The 23,884-nt window shown below is 46.6% G+C and overlaps 2 protein-coding genes and 1 non-coding gene across 5 annotated transcripts in view; 1 reads left to right on the forward strand and 2 right to left on the reverse strand.

The window, feature by feature from the left end:
* Window positions 1–10,012, reverse strand: part of LOC133497009 (protein EFR3 homolog B) — a 24,957-nt gene extending 14,945 nt beyond the window's left edge. Inside the window, exons 1-3 of the mRNA XM_061813151.1 lie at window positions 9,874–10,012; window positions 1,191–1,267; window positions 241–368 (exon numbers count right to left, since the gene is read on the reverse strand). Of these exons, the coding sequence (XP_061669135.1) occupies window positions 241–368; window positions 1,191–1,267; window positions 9,874–9,880 (212 nt within the window). The 5' untranslated portion in view covers window positions 9,881–10,012. The remainder of the gene's footprint in view (window positions 1–240; window positions 369–1,190; window positions 1,268–9,873) is intronic.
* On the reverse strand, window positions 9,275–9,347 carry trnas-gga (transfer RNA serine (anticodon GGA)). The gene has a single exon. It is a non-coding gene; the product is annotated as a tRNA-Ser (tRNA).
* On the forward strand, window positions 9,930–23,874 carry si:dkey-206f10.1 (adenylate cyclase type 8). Of its 3 annotated transcripts, none has more exons than XM_061813149.1 (21): window positions 9,930–10,023; window positions 15,138–15,345; window positions 15,419–16,156; window positions 16,246–16,395; window positions 16,483–16,613; window positions 17,029–17,140; window positions 17,216–17,343; window positions 17,406–17,564; window positions 17,659–17,887; window positions 17,964–18,134; window positions 18,808–18,908; window positions 18,985–19,186; window positions 19,634–19,714; window positions 19,795–19,955; window positions 20,519–20,600; window positions 20,675–20,833; window positions 21,430–21,576; window positions 21,666–21,758; window positions 21,837–21,951; window positions 22,083–22,285; window positions 23,158–23,874. In XM_061813149.1, the coding sequence occupies exons 1-21, from the start codon at window positions 10,001–10,003 to the stop codon at window positions 23,371–23,373; spliced, it is 3,609 nt and encodes a 1,202-aa protein (XP_061669133.1). In that variant the 5' UTR covers window positions 9,930–10,000; the 3' UTR covers window positions 23,374–23,874. The 3 variants fall into 3 exon arrangements, with proteins under 3 accessions (XP_061669133.1, XP_061669134.1, XP_061669132.1); XM_061813150.1 differs by having other exon boundaries at window positions 21,430–21,526; XM_061813148.1 differs by having other exon boundaries at window positions 21,666–21,951.
* The last annotated feature ends 10 nt before the right edge of the window (window positions 23,875–23,884 follow it).

Consider the following 23,884-nt stretch of genomic DNA (forward strand, 5'->3'; position numbering starts at 1 on the left):
CAACATCTATTTTGTGCATCACCTTGACTTTTTATACTTCTCACACGTATCCCCCGCCCTGCTGTGTTGAATGTTGGTTTGTTTTTTTTTCCTCTCTCTTTTTTTCTGTCTGACATTGGCACTAATCGTATTCTATCGCACTGCATTGTGTTCCGGCAGTTGTTGAATGGTGGCGCTCTCTCGACATGCAGCCTCTTACAATCCGGAAAGGGATCTGGAAAACTGACGGGCTGCGCTCACCCGTATCTGTGCCGGGCCACGTCCCTCGACAAGCGCTCAGACAGGTACGCTCCGATACGGTCCAGTTTCTCTGGAGCAGACAGGGCGTAAAATGTCAGCTTCTCCATGTTGGCCTTCACCAGTCCATCCTAGAGGAAGAAATCACATCAGGCTGAAAAAGGGTTGTTTTTTTTTTTTTTTTTTCCTCCCACCGCCGTGATCTCATTTAGAAAGAAGATATTTTAGGAGCGCCTGCAACGTGCAACTCGATTTAGAATAAATATTGTGACAGGAATCCTGTTTGTTCCACTTCCTGTGTTGGTGGCTTAACGTGCACTCGTCAAAGTCAAGGAAACGAAGCAAATTCCACGTTTGTCCGCGTTGACTCCACATCTAACAAACTAACTAAAGTGGGCTAACGATGAACTCCCACAAACATTTCAGGCTGCAACACATCAAGTAATTTTCTCCAGAGGTTATGAGCCTCACATCTGCGTTTGTAATTAAAAAATAGCTCCATGTAAAAACATTTTCATCCTTGAAGGACATCGCAACACAAACACCGCAGAAAACACATGTACACTGGTAGTATAACAAAACTCACTGGAAAATATTCTCGATACTATATTTGATTTTACTGCGTCTTACTGGGTCACTTACAGTCGTTGTGTCTGCAGGACCTGCCGGCCAATGACCAAGTCCCATACACCGCAGGGAGTGACATAATTATGATGCCGACAAATATTGAATTCTTTATCTTCTATTTAATTCTATTATTACTATATGCTTTTACAAAGTGCAAAATATAGCATGCCATTTTGAGATACACGTTTTTTAGATTTGTGCTCTCAAAACACAACTGTAATCTCGAGTCACGATCGACAAGACAAAATATGAATGAAAACAAGAGCTCTCGGGTGTTGGCTCCGATGTCGACAATGTGCTTGCAAGCTGTCAGCGCGGTCCCTCACCTCAGGGTCTTCGGGGAAGATGTTGTCCACCAGCCTCTTGTAGCGAGGCCTTAGAGCCCCGCAACAACCGCACACCCCTAAAAACACAGGAGGGAAAAACGTGGACGTGAATTGAAAACGCTGCCCAAAAAGAGTCTCTGCTTCTTAGAGTGGAAATTAACTTCTTTTTTTTTTAAAAAGAAACTAATTCATGCATAAAAGGCATTTCCCCAATATAATTACACCTGTTCGAGTTTAAGTACTGCATGTTCTGATGAGGTCCCACACAATCTGACTGTACGGTCATCAGCTGGCTTTTCCGTGGCTGTTAAAAGCATAAACTGGACAGAAGAGAGACATCGTAGCAGCACCGCTGGCACATATACGCAGGTCATCTTTTTTCCAATGAATGCACGTTACCAACTTAAAATAGTTCAAAAGTTCAATTGAGAGCAGTTACATTAAGACTAATATGACTCGTAAGCTGCTTTTTTGGCTTTGTTGCGTTTCAGGCCATGCATAAACTTCTTGTCTTATTTTGACATTTTGGATGAAGTGTTTTTTTTTTTAAATGGAAGCCGCGCTCCCTTCTCCAACCCTCCCCATTTACTGAGGCTTCGGACCACCAAAGCCTCGCTCTCCTGCAATCCATCAAAGTAAAAACGCTCGAGGTCCCCAAATGTCTCGAATTGTTACAGACGGTTTTACGAAGGCGTTGAAGGTAGAGTCTGGCCAACAGAAGCCTGCTCAGCATCTTCTTCTGCCTCCCTTCACATGAAAAGCCCTCAGTGCCCGAAACAAAAGCCAGGCTGAGTGAAAGTCACGGAACACTGCTAATTATGTCATGTCCAAGCCCCTGCTTCACTCATCCTCACTCACACAATGACTCAGCCTCTCTCTCTTTTCTTTTTTTTTTTTTTTTTTTTTTTTGTAATCTAGTCAGCCTTGATGAGAATAAACAGTGCGTGATTCTACGTTTGTTCATACGCTTCTTTTCTGGGATGTAAGTGGGAGTTGCTGACTGCTGGCTTTTGGTTGGTTGGAGGACTCCTGCAGTGATGACTCACGAAGGGCTTCCACAGAGATGGAGGACGAGAGAAAAGACAGTAGAAGAAGCCAAAATAAGTCATTTGCCTGTTCATGGAATAGATGCCAAAGAAATGTTTGTTGCATTTGTTTCCCGAGAAACCGACTTGAGCGAGCAGGTTACTGAAAGGCCAATTGCTACTTGACAGAATGCTGACAACGCATTAACAAGATTATCAGAGAGTCACCAGCGGCGGATCTAAACAATGTTTGCCTATTCCGGAACAAACGTGGTCATTGTCAGTAACCCAAAGTAAAAGCCTCAATTAGCAACACACAGCCTAGGCAAGTAGAAAAAAAAAGTAGTGTGGACTTTAGAACAAAGAGATTAATAAAACTGCTGCAACAAGGAGTGCGTGTAGTGGTATGCACGGTGAGCGGAGAGCGACGGGTTTACGTTGACATTTCAACGCAGAAAAATGCTTACTTGACACCTTTAAGAGTCCACTTGTATTTAGTCTCAAAACTGCATGTATGGATTTGTCCTTGTCAAAAATACAACAGATCTAATCAATGGCTGGATAGGCAAACAGTCCCGAGACACCACTGCTGAGGATAGGTTGCCCTTGAAGTGTCGTGTCCTTTCGAGAGTCAAAGAGTTTTACGGCAGCTGCGTTTTGGCACGCCAGCCGTCCAGTGACTGACATTGTAGTGAAGTCGACAAAAGGAGGCGCTGCATCTGTTCGGGACCCTCAACGCTACACGGCAGGCTCCGCGGAGGCTGGCGTACAGTGAATCAAGCAAAGTCGCGCAGGTCTCCAAGTGCGCAGGGAAGATGGCGCGTGCGACGGCGGGGATGCGGCGTTTGGGGCTTCGTTCGTGACGCACTGAATGAGTCACAGCTGAAAGCTTCTGATTGCACCTTGTGCATGCAGCACAAATCTGATTTCTGGGAGAACGTTTTAGAGGCCAAAAAGCATGGCTGAAATATGAAACACAAGCAGCACAGCACTTGCATTATGAATCAAATAGACTTCCTTGTGGCTTATATTGACTTTCAAGTCTTTTGAGTGACGGTCAGCCATCGTCCAACAGTTCCCTCGTTGAATTGCAATTTTTCTTTGGCTTTTTTTGTGTTTGTTGTGATGGAGCAACCGCCCATCATCATACATCATCTGGAGCGATAGTCCTCATTAGGATTGCGGATGAGCTGGACTGGCCGTGACTTTGTGAGGACCGAACGTATGAAGGGCGACATGATCGGTTTGTGTTCATTACACATAAAATATTGTTGTTTTCATTTTTCTTTTTTAATTATATGTAAGCAAGCCAGATTCAAGATTTAAAAGGACAAAGCAGTTCAGTTCCCACTCTGTGACGGCGTCTACATGTGCTTTGCGACTGACTGGTGACCGGTTCAGGACGTTCTTCCACCTTTTGCCCCAAGTTAGCTGGGATAGGCTCCAGCACTCCCGTCACCCGTGTGAGGATAAGCGTGCCAGCCCACGGATGGGAGGATAAAATTTTACTTTTGAAAAACTGCCTGCACAGTTAATAACTGTACTACGACGGCCACAAGTTGACTCCGGATGTATTCACATTAGGTTACTTCCTTCCGTCCAGCCACGGATTTTCTTTACTCCCTCGTCTCATTCTCGACAAATTCCATTTTGAGAACAGCTCACTGTATTTAGTAAGTACACGCACACACATGAAAGATGTAAAAAAACCGACATTGTAAATAGCAAGAGGCTCAGAAAATACATCTGGCGCACACAGCTTGAGATTTTGCCTGTTTGGAATTTATCGAGGTGGATTAATGCGGACTGAGCTTGGCAAAGAAAGACTAAGTGGGCAGATAAGTAAGAATTTGAGTTGCAACGGGAGAAAACGCGGATGAGGGGGTGTGACGACATCGTCTTACCCTGCGAGAGGAACGGACAACACGTTCCGTGGCTGGGAGGAAAGACGCAAGCCGGCACGCAAATACCAAGAAGAAGAAGTTACGCTCTGACCCCGATCACATCTGTACGGCTGATTGGACGCAAAGCCGCACGCCCGCACAGGATCCGCGTTTGTGTGCGTTTCATCTGGCTTGTATTTGTGACGGGGGCCCCCGCCCAGCAAGGAAAGAGCCAATCACGTCGCTATTTATATCTCCCTAATGATGGCCTGCCGACATTAACAGATTACGCCGTCCATTTCCCGCGGGATCCAAGATTAACTTTCTCCCATTAGGATAAAAGATTGAGGGCGGGAAGGGGGGCCTAAGGGGAATACTGGGCTGAAGTGAGGGGGCAAAAATAACCACAACACAACCCTTAATCAAAATGCTACGCAACATCCGGTTCGCAAAAAAGATGAAAAACCTTCTTCGACTATACAGAATACTTTAAATATTCTTTCTCCCGGCAACCCTGGTGGGGATAAGCGGCTCAGATGATGGATGGATATTCTTTCCTTTTCTGCAAGCATCAAAAGAATTGTGAATTCACTCTTAACTTTAGTTTTTGCCCAGGATGTGATTCGCGTCACATGCAAGCATCTTTTACACACAAATCCCGCAAGGTCGGTGCTTTACAACCACAACAGGAGACTAAAGGGGCTAAAGACTGCAGTAATCCCCCGCATATTTGCAATCTACGATTGTGACAAAGGCACCTATTTCCAGTTTTTTCTAGGGAACCTATCCCCAGCTCACCTATCTGTGGTTTACATCCTGTAACTGAAATGCCCCCAAAAAAGGAAAGCAGTACTATTGGTGTTAAGGAAGTATGTTGAAATGATTGATGCGAGACAAGCTTTGCAAGTCAAGATCGAAGTTTGTGAGTTTACTGAGTAGCCAGTAAACATCACATTAATAACACATTCCAAGGAGGAGTACCTTACTACCCCCAAATTAGGATTTTTTTTTTTAAGAGGTAACATTCGGCATTTAAGGGTAAATTAGAGTTGCTGTGAGTATCCAGAACTAAAGGATCCTGAAATTTGATGTGGAAATGCAGCTTCAGTTACGCATTATACTTTCCTTCTGGCTCCTTCAACACACCCAAGAAGGCAGAGGAAGAGTTGTGGGAAGCTATCAAGCAATTATTGAAAGACCAGATGATGATGATGATGGTGGTGGTGGTGGTGGGAATGATGGGAAGTGGCGAGCGCGGCGAAATGAAATGAGACTTTCTGTCGGCGTCCACGCGATACCAACCACGACTGTGAGCCATCCACAGAGCGCACTTTAAATCTACAACCCGCCTCGCCGAGGCCAATTTATCGTCCACATTTCGAGGGACAGATTTCGTTCACGGCGTGTGGCACGAACACACACACACACACACAAATGTCATTGACACACAGCCAAGCTGACACATTATGAATCGCAATCAATCAGAAACCATCTTGGGAACGCGCTGATTACAGAGGACGCAGCACAGTTACACGCTGACCTCCAGACATCTTCTTTAGCTTTTCTTTGATAGAAATCCTGGAAGACACACAGACCGCAAAGATTTAGCTGCACGGTAAACTTCTTGACGGAGTCTTTGACGTCTTTGCTCATATAAATTTTGCTGTCACGCCCCTGAAGAGAAAACAACGGCAGAAAGAAAAACACAGCAGCACCAAAATGCTTCTCGGCTGCAGCCCGCAGTCGACAGCGACGCACGTAATAGTTTAGCTCGGTCATTTCCAACCTGTGCTTCCTGCCATCAAACAGAAGAGCAACTGACATGAATAGATGAACAAAGAAGATCCATTATTTCTTGTAAATAAATAACGTTTTGTGCAATTTGGTAGAACGTGATCATCTCCCACGGCACACCTGAAAAGCGCTCAGGGCACATTGGTGGGGAATCGCTAGTTTAGCTCCCTACAAAGCCAACGCAGGGGAAAGCAAAGTGGCCACATACAAAGGACCAAAACGGAAATGACACAACATTACCGAGTATGTACATCTCCGAAACAGGGTCTTCTTTGTAGCTACTTATTCAACATACAATCCTTGTGTGAGAGACGGCGGTCCCGTGGTTTGAAACTCTTGCGTGTGCGCTACGAGCGAGCACGTTTGGGGAATGCAGACAAACCGGCTGGCGCGGTTCGAAATCCCTCACATTTCTCGCAATTGACCATAACATTGCTTATTCTTACCATACATCGAACGTGACGCCGGAGAGCCGTCGCCGCTGCCGCTCGCGCTCGTTTGCTTCGAGCAGGTTCACTCGCTCGTGCGCTCGCACTTGCACACATGCGGCAGTGCCAAGAACACAAAAACACGCAAGCGCGCGCATACAAACACGCTCTCGGGATTAACGGCCGCATGCACGCACGCACGCACGTGTGCTCTGAGCTAAAAGGCATCGCAACATGCACGGTTGCTGGTCCGGAGGCTGAGTGGATGTGATGAATTACACACACACACACACACACAAGGGGGGGGGGGGGGTCTGGTAAGCCACGTCACAGAGAAGCATGCTGGGATGACCTTGGATTCTCCTGTTTGTCTTACATAGAAAAATGAATTGGAAAAAAATGTGACAGCACACCTTGCAGATGGGGATGAATCTAGGACATCATGCCAGAAAACCTCCCGCCCACGTAATTTTCTTGCCCCGGTCCCGCCTGCTATCATGGATCTCCCCCCCCCCCCCCCCCCCACCCACGCTCAAGTCTATGGTTTAGTCCGCCGTGGAAACGGAATCCTAAAAAGTATGTTTTTGTCACGCACAGCCTTGTAAAAATGCTAATAAACTGCAAACAATAAGTGATTAAGACGGCAGAAATGAAAGCGGCGGTTCTTCCAGTGTGCCTGGCAGTGATTATCTACTCGACTGCAGATGACCCAGCGACAACTTATGATATTTATTGGCCTGGGGAGATCTACTTGGACAAATTCATTCTAATACCGTGCTACCTCTACTTAGGAAATTAATCTGTTCCGGAAGTTGTTTCCTAATGTGAATTTTTCCTCAGTAGAAGCGCATTTTACATGTATATGGCCTAATCCGTTCCAAGCCACCGACCCCCTGCCAGAAAAAAAAAAAGCATTGAAAGTACATCATGTAAAGAGTCCTCGGGTTAAGACGGTCTCGACCTAAGACGTTTCGACTTTACAACGCCCGTCCCTGTCCGCCATTTTGTCTTGCTAATGCTTGTCGGTGTTTTCGCGACGGGACTATCTTTGCATTTTTTTGCCCTCCTGTGTAGACATTATGGCCCCAAAGAAGAAAGCTGCGTCTTTTACCAATGCTTCTGCGGCCAAAAGAAAATTCATTCCCATGGAAACGAAGCTCAAGATCAGAAAAAGATTGGAGAAAGGAGAGACGCCAACACCACCGAGGCTTCAGTCGGTCGACTATGGTGACAATTATTAAAGACAAAACGTGTATTTTAGCACATGTTCCGTTCCTCTGTCGGATGCAATGATCATAAAACAAGGTTCTTTGATCCTTTTCGAGATGGAGAGGATTGAGGACCAGGTTCCTTGGCAATAGCTAAGCACAGCCTCCCCTTCTTCTTCTCCATCCACCTCTCAGCAGTAATCCCAAGTACATCATCTTGTTTATTTCAACGTATTTGTTTTTTTTTTTTTTTTTTTATACAAAGTATTTTGATGTAAATTCGGAGTTTAATGGTGGAATCCGACTTAAGTCGAAATTCGAGTTAAGTCGCTACCCTAGGAACGGATCTCAGTCGGAGACAAGAGGACTCCCTGTAATAAAAATTATCTTCATTTACCTTTGGCGTTGGGTGAATTTGCGAAGTTTGAGTGACAAGTAAAAGGCATCGTGGGGGACGGGGGAGAAGCAAACGTTTGACGGCGGAGAGAAAACATACGTACGAATGTACGCATGCACACAACTTAATTCCACTAAAGTTTCCTGGGGCCCACGGTGAAGAAAGATGAATAAAACCCTAACAAAAAAGTTGTACTTTACCAAAGTGCGCTCCAGCTCCACAACTTCAGGAGATACGCTGTAATTCCTTCACATGGTGAAAAACTTCCAATCCATTTCTTAAAATGCAATAACATGAAACTACTGCTCCGAAGCAGACGTAAAACACAACACTTACCCTTACCAACACGATGGTCGAGAAGGGTGCGACAGTCCAGCGCCCGCCTCTGAGAGGCCGGGACGTCGGCGGGCACGGGCACGGGCACGGGCACAGGCGAGGCCATGACAACCACACAAAACGCGCAGTAGACGCACAGCAATCCAATTCCAGATCCACGCGAGAAAGTCCCCGAAGTCGTGAATATTGTCCACATACACAGGTAGACGGTATTAACGGGAGAGATTAGCGATGAGCACGACAGCTTTGCGCTCGCTCGCTCTCAGCACTTTCTCTGTGTCTCATTGACAAACATCTCACAAATACAAAGGAGCTCTCTATCCGGTCCAAGTGTCACTCCGGACCAGGGAGGGACAAAAGAACGGAGGGTACGCACACCCACAGCCAAGTGAATGCATGGAGTCCGTGGCTTTGGCATTTGCATACCCCACAATCAATTGCAAATGGAAACCCGCTCAGTATTTTTGCAATCCCAAGTCTATGGAACGGAAAATACTGCACGGAATTTCAGGAATTATGACCGTTTTGTTGTTGTTGTTTTTTTTTTTTTTTAAATGGTATTATATGAATGTTTTTTTATTTTACTTCTTACTAACGTATTGTCTGGTTCTTATTTGAAGTACTTTTGGTAGTTGAACAATTACTAAGTTTTGAAACCAATAAATAATCATGTTTCTTAATTGCTATTTCAATATTCATTAAAAACAATTGTGATTATCCCTTTTTCCAGAATCATTCTGGGTCATTTTGGACTTTCCTTTTAAACAGGAAACAGACAAAAGTGAAGTATTTTGTTTTCTTTTCCATATGTATAAATATATTATTGTTCTAATTTTCTATTGCTTAAAAATGTGAGGTGAGATAGCAAATACTGTATGTTAATGTGTTTCTTTCGGCTTGTCCCTTTCGGGGTCGCCACAGCGTGTCATCTCAGATGAACGCATATATACGTTTGGCACAATTTTTTTTTTACGCCGGATGCCCTTCCTGACGCAACCCTTCTCAGGGAGTGGAGGCCCCAGTGGGATATGAACCCACAACCCCTGGTTTTCCAAACCAGTGCTCTAACCACTGAGCTATGGGGCCTCCAAATACTGTATGTTAATGGGGCTGTGAAAATAAATCGTTTAAGACTGAACATTTATTTATTTGTACTTCTTAATGAATCAATAGAAAAGTGCTTACTATTAATTATTAAATCAATTTTCACAACCCCCCCCCCCCAAAAAGAAAAAAATTCTAAATCACATTAAATCCATCACTTAAAGAAAAAAATGGAATCACACTGTGAGGTTCTTGACAATTCCCAGCCCAAGTTGAAATGTAAATTATACTATAGAATTGGATGAAATGATTCAAGGAAAAGAAAATGTTCCGGAACATCAAAATACTTGTCAAGACTTCACCAAAAAGTGTTTGTTGGGAGTGCGAGGTGCAAGAGACGCACATGTAGGAGGGATCGCAAAGCGGCTGTCCCAGATCTGAGCCCGGATTTGAAACCCCTCCTCAGAACTGTCAGGCGGGTTTCCCTGGCCACTACGCCACAGTGCTGAGTTTCATGGTGAATGATGGAAAGCCGATCTTGTGGCTCGCGTTTGATATTATTGCTCACCTGTCATGCTGGATGTCAGCCACTAGATCGCGGTGCACTTCCAGCGTCACAGAGGCGTCGAGAGGAGACACACTTGGCCGCCTGACTGACGCTTTACCCAGGCCTGGACACTCAGGAAAACCGCGGGATGTCGCTCGGCCTGTGGAAGTTGTGGGTAAACCGAAATTAAACGATTATGTAAACATGCCAATAAAAACAAGGGAATATATATCGGACATGTAAATTGCCGCTGACGCATTACAACGTTTATGCAGTTCAGGTATTCTAACAAACTGCGAATCGAAAATAACTAGTACTGTATAGTACATGTGTAGCCATGTTTGCTTTTGACATTTCCACCCTTTTTTTTTTAAAAAAAAAAAAAAAACAAAAACAAAGTATCGCGTTATCAACAGAACTCATGCCATAAAAATGCCGCCTACTGTAGACGATAAAATGTCATTAATGGATTAATAATTAATAGTCATCAAGCAATCTTCTGTTAGCTTCTCACCACTACTAACTCTGAACTATCTCAACAACCATTGTCAAAATTTACTACTCACCATTAAATTGAAGACAAGAAACCACGAATCCAGAGCCGCTGATCAGTGATAAATTTGGCTTTACAGCAGCCGGGAGAAAAGCATCAGCAGGCGGCACAGCTGTGTGACTTGCTCAAATATGTAAATATGAGTCAGCCCACCGCCACCTTGACAGGATCGAATTGGAATAAATGCACTGAGCTCGCATCCATGGGTCCCTTCGCAAAAATCAAAATGTGTTTTTCGTTCACGATACGGCCACGTAGTGGCCAAAGCATGAACGTACTATCTACATCATATCTATTCTGTTTGATTTTCAAATTTAAAGAGCAGACTGACTGTTGTGTGTTGTTTCCGCCGCTTGGTGGCGGAAGTGAGTCAGGAGCGTCCCGCCGGATGTGTTCGTTAGACTTGAAACAGTCGTCCCGCTTTACGATGTTGCTGCAGCGTCGTACGCACACTCGCGTACAGATTTCCTATCTGAGGTGCCAGATAGGGACCCAAAATACTACACAACCACCAAAAAAAAAAAAAAAAAAAAAAACAGAAGTGACGGGAACAGAGGCATTTTTGGGGGGGTTCTTATCTCACTGGGGCCTCTACTCCCCAAGAGGGGTTGCGGCAGGAAGGGTAACCGCCGTAAAAACTGTCCCAAACAAATACTGCATGAGCGTTCATCTGAGATGTCACGCTAACGGGACAAGCCGAAAGAAGAAGAAGAAGAAGAAGTGGGGACAGGGGCGGGGGGGGCAATTGGTCTATGCGTGAGGTAAATGTGTTTTTGGCCAACATGCATCCTTTTTTATATTTAATGGCCTACAAAAGTTTTTTCTTACAAATAGTTACTGTGATCATAGTGACTTTTGTGCGGGACAATATGGTGCCCAGTGTTGACCACATCCGCGCCACAGTTCTGACTTTGTGGGCATTTTGTGTGTACATTGCCCCCGATGACAATCCAATAAACAACTTTGGCCTTAATTACAAAGCCAAAGACAAATTAAAAAAGTGCAAAGTTCAGCAGGACTCACAAAGGCAAAAGTGTCAGCCGGTTTGACAGCAAGCTAATTAGCATGCAGCCAAAGACGTTTTCCTCAATACGAAGTGGCTTCCAGGTTTTGGCAAGTTTACAAGGTGAGGAGGCCTGTGGGCCGCATACAGCCAGAGCCTTTCATCTTGCCTGCGGTTCTAAAGAAAGCAAATATCACGATAATGCGCGACTGAACTTTTCTAGGCGGCAACGGTAGGCGACTGGTTTGCAAATGTGCCTCACAGTTTCTAATGGCACGCATTCAAATAGGTGTGAATGGTTTGTTTGTTTATACGTGGGAACCAGTTGAGGGTGTACCCCGCCTTCTGTCCGCGATTGTAGAAAATGGATGGATGGGTGGATTGTTCTCAGGCTCCGCTTCAGAACTTAAAACACTACGCAGCAAAATTAAAATCAAACAAAGCGATTTCAAAAGAGCACAATCATTAAACAAAATACAGCAATCTCATTATTTTATGGTCCTCGTTCTGTCATCAGTCATACATTCAGTAAAATTGTCAATATTTAACAAATCCCCCAAAGGTATGTAAACTTCTGTGCAGAGCTGTAGTCTTTGCGGACCCTTTTCAAGTGTCATACCAACATGGATGTGGCTGTAATCAGGCCAATTGCCGTAAAGCCGGCTCGGAGCCTATTTTTAGATGTCCGCTTCTCAGTCATCCCGGTCTGAGTAGCCGCGTACATTGTCACAATGGGACAGGTGGGAACTCCTTGGATCAGCCTTACAGAGGCCTTGTCGGCGTTGTACCAAAACCATCTTACAGTCTCCTTAGATCGTAGTGCACTGACTTGGTTGGAACATTCCACAGGTGAACAAGTTCATTGGAAACGGGTGAGTGACAGAAAGGGAGCAACCCTGAAAGGCTCAGTTGCTCACAAGCAAAGCAGGAGCGAGGTTCACCTCTTTGTGAACATCTGCGAGAGCAAATGTTTTTCAATGGACGCTTTCCAGGAATTTTTGTAGAATTTTCTACAGTCCTTAATATCATCAAAAGATTCGGGGAGTCTAGAAAACTCTTGCGTGGAAGCAACAAGGCTGAAAACCAACACTGAACGCCAGTGACCTTCGATCGCTCGGACGTCATTGCATTCGGACCCGGCACATGGGTTCAGGAATACATCAGAAAACCTGTCAGTTGGGCGCTACAACTACAAATGCAAGTTAAAACCCTTCAACGCAAAGTGAAAGACACATGCGGGAGCAACGATTGGCAGAAACACAACCGGCCGGCTCCTCTGGACCTGAGCTCATCACAAATTGATTGACGCAAAGGGAAAAGGGTCCTGTGGTCTGGCGCTGTGTTGTTTTTGGAAACCACGGCTGGCGTGTCCTGCAGGGGAAAGAGGAAAACCACCTCCACGTTATCATCAGTGCAAGTTCAAAAACCAGCGTCTGAGATCGTCCGGGTGGGGTTGGGGGTTGTGAGCAAAAGTTGCACATTTGTAAAGGCACCAGTACTGAAAAATAAATACAGGTTTTAGCGCAACATATGCTGCCACCCAAGCTCTGTCTTTTTCAAGGCAATCAGTTCTTATTTCAGCAAGACAATCCCAAGCTATATTCTGCACATTGCAAAAGTCTGGTTTCGTGGTAAAAGAGTGCGAGTACTAGACTGGTCTGCCAGCTATCCAGAACTTTTGAACTTTGTTTGAATTGAGGTTTGTATATATATATATATATATATATATATAAAGGCCTCCTCTGAAATGAATATTTTAACAGGAACAAAAAGTACCGGTACTCAGCAGTTGGGCAAACCAACACCTCTGCCCTGGTATTCAATCATTTTTCCGACATGTTTCTAACTACAGACGGTATAGGACGTGCATAAATACATTTGGAAGTGCCGCTTTGAAGAGATTTGGCGTACTTGGCTGTGGACAAAGAGAGAGAGTGAGAGAGCCTTGTCCTGGCACCCGACACCTGTGCTTTGCACACCAGAGAAAATGGCTGCTAACTAATTAATCCTCTTTACACTCCTCATCGGAGCTGCCCTGCTTCCTGACAGTCATGGACTTCCTTTCAAAACAGGTGGTGATCTACAATCCCGCCATAACGACTCCACATACTGCATCCTGACTGCAAATTTGTCCTCTTTTTTTTTTTTTTATCAGCACTTTTGGATAAAGTCCCTTGTTTTGTCTGTGGAAAGAGATGAATATTGTTTTCCCGTTTCCTGGCTGATGGATAAATCTTCCCATCCTTGTTTGAATCTGGAAAAATGGATTGTGATGGTCCGACTGCCTATATCAGAGCTAACCCTGAACGAGAGCAGCGGATACACCAAATGCAAAACGGTATAGGTGAGTTCGGGAAGTTTGGTAACTTGTGTTTAAGTGTTCGTGTGTTTTAAAAGTAGAAGTCCAACCCCTCAAAATGTATGTCTCTTACATTTTGTATAAACTAGCTAACAATTTTACATCAGAACTGAGCTTAACAAAGAGAACAAACCGACTGTCCTAGTCTCTCAGATGATTCTCTACTGTAATCACGCGCATGTTGAAATCGGGATAAACCACAGCCAGGTACATCCCAATGATGGAGAACTGTTCTGATGTACAAGAGTTTGCATGTTCCTCCGTGGATTTTCTCCGGGCAATCCAGTTTCCTCCCACATCCCCCAAAACATGCGTTAATTGGACACTCTAAATTGCGACCAAGTGCGGTTGTGATTGCGACTGTTGTCTGTCTCCGTGTGGCCTGCGATTGGCTGGCGACCAGTTCAGGATGTACCCTGCGTCCTGCCCGTTGACAGCTGGGATAGGCTCCAGCACTCTCGTGACCCTGGTGCGGATAAGTGGCTAAGAAAATGGATTGATGGATGTTGTGGTGTACAGTACAGTAAATCCTGAAACCGTGATATACCCAAACATTGTAGGCGTATGCTACTTTAGCCTGAGTTTGAGGCGCCTGGTTTGTTTTCAGCTACACTTACAGCCTGAAACCAGGTTAGAGCCTTCCAGGAGGACGGTAGGAGTGTGGCATATACCGTCTTCAGCTTGTATTCAGGTATTGTGTGGTAATTGAACTGCCGACAAAGTCCTCTCAGTGATAGTTCACATCCTCAGCCAGAACCACCGGGAGGAGTTTAACACAGCGGCATTAGCCAGCTCATGTCTAAATCTGGACACCAGATCATTGGTCCAAAAGCTTCTGGCAGCGTCTGGACTCAACCGGGTGGCCTAATTTGGTCCTATTCTTCTTCTTCACTTGGTTACCACCGTGTGAAAGTAGGACACTGGGATAGCCTTCTTTTCAATTTTTTAAAAAAGTGTCCGTTACTATTTTGAACACGTCAATCAAATATGATGAAATTCATTTTTCTCTTTTCCTACGCAAAATTTCAAAACACCCTCCCGTCTGTCTGAGTCAAGGATCATGTTTTTATTAATCATATTGTACTGCAATATTGACCCTCAAGGGACTCAACAGACAATGGCCAAACACATAGAGCACCAGATTTTTGGTTGAACAAAATAGTTTCCTATCCTCCAGGAACTAATTCTGTATAGAATGCACAGGTGGGTGGAACATCCCAGAACGCGTACAGAATGTCAGGGGAATTGAAGACAACGAGTGTCAGTGGACAGAATTACAGGCAGTTTTCTCACCCAAGAGCATGAAGAGTAAAAGTATCAATACCACAAAGATTGTTTGCGTGTACTGAAACTTCTCCTGGCTTATCCAGGCCACTGTCTTCAATGGCTCTGACACCAAGAGCTGCAGCCACGCACCCTGCCAAGGTGATGTTTTCAGAGACGAAACGGGTCTCCCCAATGGACCTGTGTGAGCCGCCTTGCTTGACCGCCACCCTGTCCCCGGGGCTGCGGCGTAAAAAGATGCTGTGGCAGAATGCTGTAAAGCACATCATCATTCAGCAGGAACTCAGCGCTCAGGTGAGAGATCATTCCAAACTTGTCCTCGGGTTTTTGCAAGAATTCATCGGTGTGTTGTCGTTCAATGTGACAGGTCGGTGTGGAGCCGGCTCGCAAAATCTTTGTGACGGACGCTTACATGGAAGAAATTAACCGCCAGATCCGCAGCAAGGCGTCGCGTGGAGTCAAGCGGCGCTCCTCCACATTCCGAGTCCAGCCCTCCCATCTCCGTAGCTCCATGAGTCAGAGTATAGGAGGCTCATGCGGAAAGGAATACTCAAGCGATGCTGACTTTTTTGTGCACTGGGGCCGGATTATTCACGGGATCTACATACCTACTCTCAGGCACACCTTCAAGTCTAAAGACCTCGAAAAACTCTACCAGCAACACTCTTCTCACCAAAGACGTAACTCTTTAGCCATCACCAATGTGATCGACGCTATGGCCAAGCTGCAGATCTTGGTTCTGTACCTGGCTTTGGCACCTGCGGAGGTCAAAGAACCCCTCCGAGGCTGCTTGACGTGCGCGTTCACGGTGTTTGCCGTAGCGCTGTGCATTGTCGTGCTGACCTTTAAAGACTCCGTGTCGCCGAGGTGGCTTCATTACGCCGGCATGGCCAGCTGGCTGTCGCAGACCACACAGGTGCTGGGAGGCCTGGTATATGGTCTGGAGAAAGACCCGTCATGGTACCTTCTGTTCACGTTGTTTGCCACATACACCCTGCTGCCGTTACCTCTTGTGTGGGCCATGTGCGCGGGTTCCCTGACGTCAGCATTGCATCTTCTTGTGGAGATTGTATGCTACCACAATGATATCGTCCTTTTGAGAAAGGTGGGGGGAGGATTCTTCAAGTGTTTTGCCCTTATTTTTCATACCTTGTCCATTGCTGGGTGAATGGAGGAAAACTTTCTTGGTTGCAGATTTTTGCCAAAGGCCTTCTGTACTTGGGTATGAACACCGCCGGATTCTTCATTCACTACCTGACAGATCACTCACAGCGACAGGTGTTCCTAGAAACGCGGCGTTGTATAGAAGGTCGCCTCAAACTGGAGCAGGAGAACCAGAGACAGGTAGGAGAATACCAGCGTTGAACACACCCCTTTTAAGAAGTTCATGGTAGTTGACCTTGATTGTCTTTAACCTTTCTGTTACAACAGGAGCGTCTGGTGTTGTCCATCTTACCACAGTTTGTAGCCTTGGAAATGATCGCTGACATGAGCTCGATGGAGAACGAGCTCAGTCCTCAGGAGTTTCACAAGATTTACATTCACCAGTACAAAAACGTCAGGTCAGTGCAAAAACAAATATTTAATGGAAAGAAAACTATATCGGTTGTGGCGGCACAGTGGAGAAGCTGTAGAGCGTTGGCCTCACAGTTCTACGAACCGGGATCCAAATCCCAGCCCCGCCTGTGCGTTCTCCCTGTGCCTGCATGGGTTTTCTCTGGCCACTCCAGTTTCCTCCCACATCCCAGAAACATGCATTCATTGGAGACCCTAAATTGTCCCTAGGTGTGATTATGAATTTGACTGTTGTCTGTCTCCGTGTGCCCTGCGATTGGCTGGGAACCATTTAAAGGTCTACCCTGCCCCTTGCCTGATGACAGCTGTGGATAAGCAGCTCGGAAAATAGATAGATTGATGGATATTGGTTGTCTATAAATGTAGAACCCAATTTTTAGTGTTGGTTTCTCTTCTCTGCAGCATCCTTTTCGCAGACATTAAGGGCTTTACTCTGTTATCCATGAACTTGTCAGCTCAGGATTTGGTCCGAACACTCAACGAGCTCTTTGGACGCTTTGACCGTTTGGCCGAGGTACGAACCTGGGCGCAGGTTTCTCCATGTTCCATTTACATTCACGTAGTTGTCTCGCTCTTTTCTGTGTTACAGGAGCACCACTGCATGCGAATAAAGATCCTTGGGGACTGTTACTATTGCGTGTCCGGGGTCCCAGAACCTCAGCGTGCCCACGCCCGTCACTGTGTCGAAATGGGCCTAGCTATGATCAACACCATACGGTGAGTCCACTTGTACTGGGTTGTTGGCCACCGAAAAATGTCTGATCACTCTCCGACACCAGGGCTGTCCGGAAGCAGCTCAACTTTAACATAGACATGAGGATCGGCATCCATTCCGGGTCCGTCCTGTGTGGGGTCCTGGGTCTGCAGAAATGGCAGTTTGACGTTTGGTCCTGGGATGTGGGCATTGCCAACATGCTCGAGGCAGGCGGCATTCCAGGGTTAGCGATTTTCAGTGTTATTGCATACGAGTACGATTGGAGAGCATTCGTTTGAAGTACTACAGTTCACCGATTATGTTCTTTCCACCAACAGGCGGATCCACATCTCCAAGGCCACCCTGGATTGCCTCGAAGGCACCTACAAGACAGAGGACGGACGTGGAGCTGACAGGAATGAGTTCCTTCGGCGACACAACATTGACACCTTTCTCATTTGTCATCAAGAGGACAGACATAAAGACGACCACAACGAGGGTCACAAAGTCCCAAAAACCAGTCGAGCCCACGAAATTCCTTTTGGAAGTGCAATCGACATGAATAGTGTGGGTACTAATTCCGGCGCTCCAGGCCTCGCTGTCCTCTCTCCACGAATTTGATTGATCCCACATTTATTCGCAGATCCTGGCATCATTCACAAATGGGTCGCTGCCCAACATATGGCCGTCCACTTCCAAGGAGATCAACGAACGCATCAAACATGCCATCGCTATTCGCAGCAGTGAGCGTATGCACAAGGAACACATCACTCCCCTGTCTCTGGTCTTCAAGGACGCACACATTGAGGACAAGGTATGGCAGTGGATTTCCACGGCAACGCTTCTTGTTTTAAGATTGAAAGTTGCGAGCGGCAGCGTTCGTCGTGATACAGATGCCGTATCGGAGTGCCGTGTTGACATTCACCAGTTTTGGGTCGCGACTGAAAGGACCAGGTTGCAAATACAAACATTGGAAATGAGTTTCCTTCACGGGGTGTCTGTCACTGGTGGTACCCGAGACCTCCCTGTTGAGGTCTTCCAAGCAGGTCGCACCAGCGAGAGATTTCCAGGAAGACCTCATAATTGGGAATGTCTCGGTGTAGCCAGTGAAAGGGGCGTCTAGTTATCCCTGCTCTGACCCGACCCAGATCTATCAATCAGTCTCAACAAGGCGTTCTTTGGGAGACTTCAGGGACGTCATGTGCCCGGGCAGGTTCTTCTCCCTCTCCCTGGCTTTTGTTTTGGGAAAGTGGGAGGAAGTTGGATTATCTGGCGAAAAGCCACACAAGGAGAACTGGAAGAACATGTAAACTCGAACCCAGTACCACAAGCGCACAGTCCTGGAAATTTGGGCAAGTTGCCTGCTTCCACGGGAACAGTTTGCGGGTTCATGGGCTCTTGAGGTCATACATAGTGTGCTGTATGTACGGTAAGTGTCTTGGTGGAAAAATAGTGTTTGACATGCAGTCCTCTTTTGTGAGTGACAGTTTTCCCAGATGAGAGATGAAATGTTCAACTCCAACATGGTCTGCTCCTTCATCATGGTCCTGTTTGTCGTGGCCGCCCAGGCCCTCATCCCGGCACCGAGGTACGGAATTGCCAAGTCTCCTCCCGCATCAAGTCTTCATTCCTTTGGTGACAATTTTTCCGTCCGCTGTCTCCAGGCTATTTCCGGCCATCCTCCAGTTTTCCCTGTTTCTGCTCACCTACTCACTGCTGCTGCTCTTGGTGCTCGCCGAGGAGTTCAGGTGGAGCCCCGCCACACTGCAGCAGTTCTGCTGCTGGATCCATGAGAACAACAGCGCTCGCAACACGCTCACCCTCACCGCTGTGGTCATCAACTTTGGCTTAGCTGCTACAGATATCGTGAGAGCCTGCCTAGAACTGCACCACACGCCTTTTTATGGAAACCGTGTGAATGAAGATCACTGATGGTGTAGTGGTTCACACGCCTGCCTTTGGTGCGGGCCGCGTGGGGTTGATTCTCGCTCAATTATGGTGTCGATATCTGAGGTGCGACTGACTGGGAACCAGTTCAGTACGTAGTCCGCCGTTTGCCCGAAGCGAGCTGGGATAGGCTCCAGCTTTCCCGCAACCCCTGTGAGGATAAGTGGCTTGGATAATGACATGACATGACATGACATGACAGTGTGAATGCTGGTCACTAATAAATCAGATCATATACAATGCACGTGGATTACAGACCACAGCAAAATAAAATATACGTTTGTACAGTATTGTCGTAGTAAAAATCCAAGCGGTCGCCATTTGCTGTACTTTCTCAGTTGTTTTTTTTTTCTGTATGTATTGCAGTTATGGTGCACGCAAGAGGCGGATGAGATGGAAAAGACCAACATGGCTTCCCGTTCACTCACCGTGTGTTCTTACCCAGAGGTACTCGTCCAGATTTGGAGATTTTGAGCCCACGTAAATCCCAAGTGGGAGCTTGTAAACGGCGTCTTTCCTTTTTCCAGGTGTTTGTGCTGAGCGGCGTGATCGCCATGGTGACGTGCGCCGCGTTTCTCCGTCTCAACTCCCTGCTGAAGTTGGCCGTGCTGCTGCTGGCCGTGGCCTTCTACTCGTACTTCATCCATCTGGCCTTCCTGTCCCTCGCGAGCCACGACGTGGCGCACAGGTCACACCTGATTACTTCCTAGAATAGGAACTGTATGTACAGTATCATCATTCATACGGTCATGGCTAAAAACATTGGGCTCTTTTTGGATTGAAAGATACACGCTTTTTTTTTTTTTTTTTTTTTGCCCGACATTTAGTCAAACTAAACTTTTGTTGCTGAAGATCAATTCCGCCATGTTCTCCCCGTGCCTGCGTGGCTTTTCTCCGGGTGGGCGCTCCGATTTCCTCCCACATCCCCAAAACGTGCGACATTCATTGGAGACTCCAAATTGCCCTCAAAAGTGTGACTGTGAGTGCGATTGGTTGTTTTTTTTTCTCCGTGTGCCCTGCGATTGGCCGATTGGCTGGCAACCGGTTCAGGGTTTGCCCCGCCTCCTGCCTGTTGACAGCTGGGATGGGCTCCAGCACTCCCGTGACCCTTGTGAGGATAAGCAGCTCAGAAAATTGATTATTTTTGTAAAGGATTTTTTTTTTTTTTACCGTTTTTGGCGCCTTTTCCATTTATCCAAAGTTGATTTTTTTATTATTATTATTATTATTATTTTTTTTTTTTTTCTTCAGGGTTCACTACGCGAGGAGAAAGGGGATCGCCATCCTCCTCTTGGTCATGTTCATTGTTGCCGTCTTCTACAACGGACGTCAGGTAATGGCTCCGATAATCCGTCTCCGGTGTCTTTCCGAACGGATCGCCGGAGTCAGACGGCGTTTGCTCTCCAGTGGGAGGCCACCGCCAGGCAGGACTTCCTGTGGCGTCTGCAGGCTCAGCAGGAAGTGGAGGACATGAGGGAGCTACGGGAGCACAATGAATGTCTCCTGCACAATATTCTGCCGGTGCACGTGGCCCGACACTTCTTGGAGCGCAGCAAGAACGATGAGGTCTCGAACCGGCGGCCCGCGAGACGCCCCCACATTAATATGAACGTGAGCTTATGCTCACAAGGGTCAGGGGAAGATTTTTCATTGAGTGAAATCTACAGCAGCGTTGCCATGGAGAGTTTTATTCGTACTTTTGCACGCAACTTGTTTACACCACCGTCCTTCTTGTCTTGTTTTGTTTCCGAATATAAAAAATACATTTGAGAAGGTTGGATTTTTTTTTTTAAATTTCGAATTGAAATTCCGCGCAGGTGTATGTGCATCTGCGGTCCAGCGCCAACCGGATTTTGCCACCAGCGGCCGCAAGGGGAATTCGAGTTTGAGACCCCTGGTCTTAACCTTTTCTAAATCTCAAACTAACGAGGCAGCACTTGAAGGTCGTATTTGGGGTAGAAAAAGTTCTGCTTGGCACTGCAGCTGCATCTATTTTATCACTCAATGATTTGATCTCGGTACATGTAATTAGCTACACCTCACCGCTGATTGCGGTCTGGTCTGGAACATTTCACCTCGACCAAACGGGGGCTCGCCGTGTTATGTGGGTTTTTTTGTTTTTTTTTTTATCCAAGTAATTTCGAATCGTGTTTTCTTTGCAGGAGCTTTACTCCCAGTCATACGATGAGGTGGGAGTGATGTTTGCATCGATTGCTGGATTCAACGAGTACTTTGAACAAAAGGAGGTCAGACATGAAGGTGTGGACTGCCTCCGACTGCTCAATGAAATCATCGCCGGTTTTGACGAGGTACGCCGTGGGGTGACGTTCACAGTCCACGTGCGTACGTTACAAAAGGGCACATTCTAACATCTGAATACACCTTCGACGTTTCCTAGTTGCTGGAGGAGTCGTACTTCCATTATGTGGAAAAGATCAAGACCATAGGGAGCTGCTACATGGCCGCCTCTGGTCTAGCACCAGACAAACAGGTGGGGGAGACATTTTTGCGTGATGTATTTGAAGCAACGTGGACCTTGTCAACCGGGAGCTTCCTGTCTCCCTTTCAGACTTCTATGGACGAATGGAATCACTTGAGCGAACTGGTCCTCTTCGCTCTGGCGATGCAGGAGACTCTGAAGGAGATCAACAGGCACTCCGCCAAAGACTTTCAGCTGCGTGTCGGTACGGAGGCGCCCCGTCACGAGTCGGTTGAGCCCTCGTCCGCGGGATCCTTCGTCTTTCCACAGACGAGACGTCGACGAGCTTGTGCACCAGCGTGGACTATGTCTTGAGCGGAATGATTTCTCCGTTAGGCATCGCCCACGGGCCGGTGGTGGCGGGCGTAATCGGCGCCAGCAAACCGCAGTACGACATCTGGGGGTCCACCGTGAACTTGGCCAGCCGCATGGACAGCACGGGGGTGAGCGGACGGATCCAGGTGCCCGAGGCCACCCGCAAGATCCTGGCAGAGTGGGGCTTTGTTTTGGAGCTGCGTGGGGAAATCTTTGTCAAGGGGGTGAGTGCTGCTCCACGAGGCCGTCCTGCAACAGGCCAAAACCTGTCAAGGATCTGCGGGACTTGTTGTTAGTGGGTAGCTTACCTAAATTGTCCCGGCCGGTCTGGAGGTGACAGCAGATCCTATTAGAACGCCGCAACACAATTAGCACACTACAGGTTGATGTGGAGCTGTTTGGAATAAATCAAATCAGTTCTCAAATAAACACCTCAATCTTAATGAATGGAAAAAGTAGCTGACGGATCGACCGACCGACCGACCGACCGACTAACTAAAAGTTGCGCAAACTCAATGAGAGACCAATTAACAAACCAAATGCAAAACTGACTAACTTGCTACCTGGCCGACTAAGGAACCAACTGCACGTCTGGTTAAAGGACTGATGTTCTTAACTCACTGAAACAGAAACTAACTCCCGGCCTGACTAAATTATTCCCTCAGAGATGAATAAATTGAAGGAGTGCCCAAGTAAGTGACCGATTTACTCATGTATTGATTAAGTCAGTAACTCGCTTCCTCATTGACTAACTAACTGAATGATAGTACAGTTAACTGGCAAGGTGACGGCCTTACTAACTCACTGATGAACTGACGGACTGGCAATCTAAGTCGCCACCTGACTGGGTGATTCACTCACTCGCTCACTCATAACTCACCTACTGACTGATTGAATGACTAACTACTCACGGACTGACTACCTGACTTAACGAAGAACTGACCGACCGACTATCGGTTATCCGGTTTCTTGGCCGATCTAGAGTGCCATCGAGTGATGCATTTGGCCGAACCGCCTACGCGGAGGTTGAACCGTTGAATTGCGACAACGCGCGACGTGGCACGATTGAACTCTGACGGCTGCTCTGCCCTCGCAGGTGAGCGAGTGCCAGGGCAACGTGCGCACCTACTTCATCAGCACCGTGCGCAGCAAGATGGCCAACGCCGCCCCGGACGGACGTCCGGGGGGCAAGATGGAGGGACGCATGACGCTGGCGGGCATCGTGTTCAGTCTGGTGCAGGCCAGGAACAAGGAGAAGCTCCGGGAGACCAACGGGGGGTTCGCTCTGTCCTCCGGCACCCTCAAGTGCTGACAGACAATACTGTAAAATTCAACGAGAATCTATTTTGATTCCCGATCTCACCTTCATTTGGGGACCCCCCCCCCCCAAACCATATACTGTGCAAAATTTCAATTCTAAATGTAAAGCATTATTTGCGGTGCTATAAATTGTGCTAATGATGAAATTATTATTATAACAAGGCCAATAATGTTTTTCAGGGTCTGAGATCGTCAAGCCAAATCAAAGAATACCTCAAAACAACCAAAACAACCTCTACTAGATTTTCAGTGAGCTGTATAGTCATACCTACATTACCGAAAATAAAAACGTGATTTTTTTTAAAGAACTGGGGATCATGTATGAAGATTTATATAATTAAGAAATTGTTGTACTTGGTTTTTGATATGTTTTCTAAATGAGTCTGTCTCAACCTGTACCCCAGTAGTGGTTTACCCAAAATATGATCATAAAGTTGTTGCAAAGATGTTATGCTTGTAAATTGGATGCAGTCATTGTGTTTGTTTATTTTCGGGGGGGCCTG

This window comes from Syngnathoides biaculeatus, chromosome 23, assembly GCF_019802595.1.
Source record: "Syngnathoides biaculeatus isolate LvHL_M chromosome 23, ASM1980259v1, whole genome shotgun sequence".
NCBI lineage: Eukaryota > Metazoa > Chordata > Actinopteri > Syngnathiformes > Syngnathidae > Syngnathoides > Syngnathoides biaculeatus.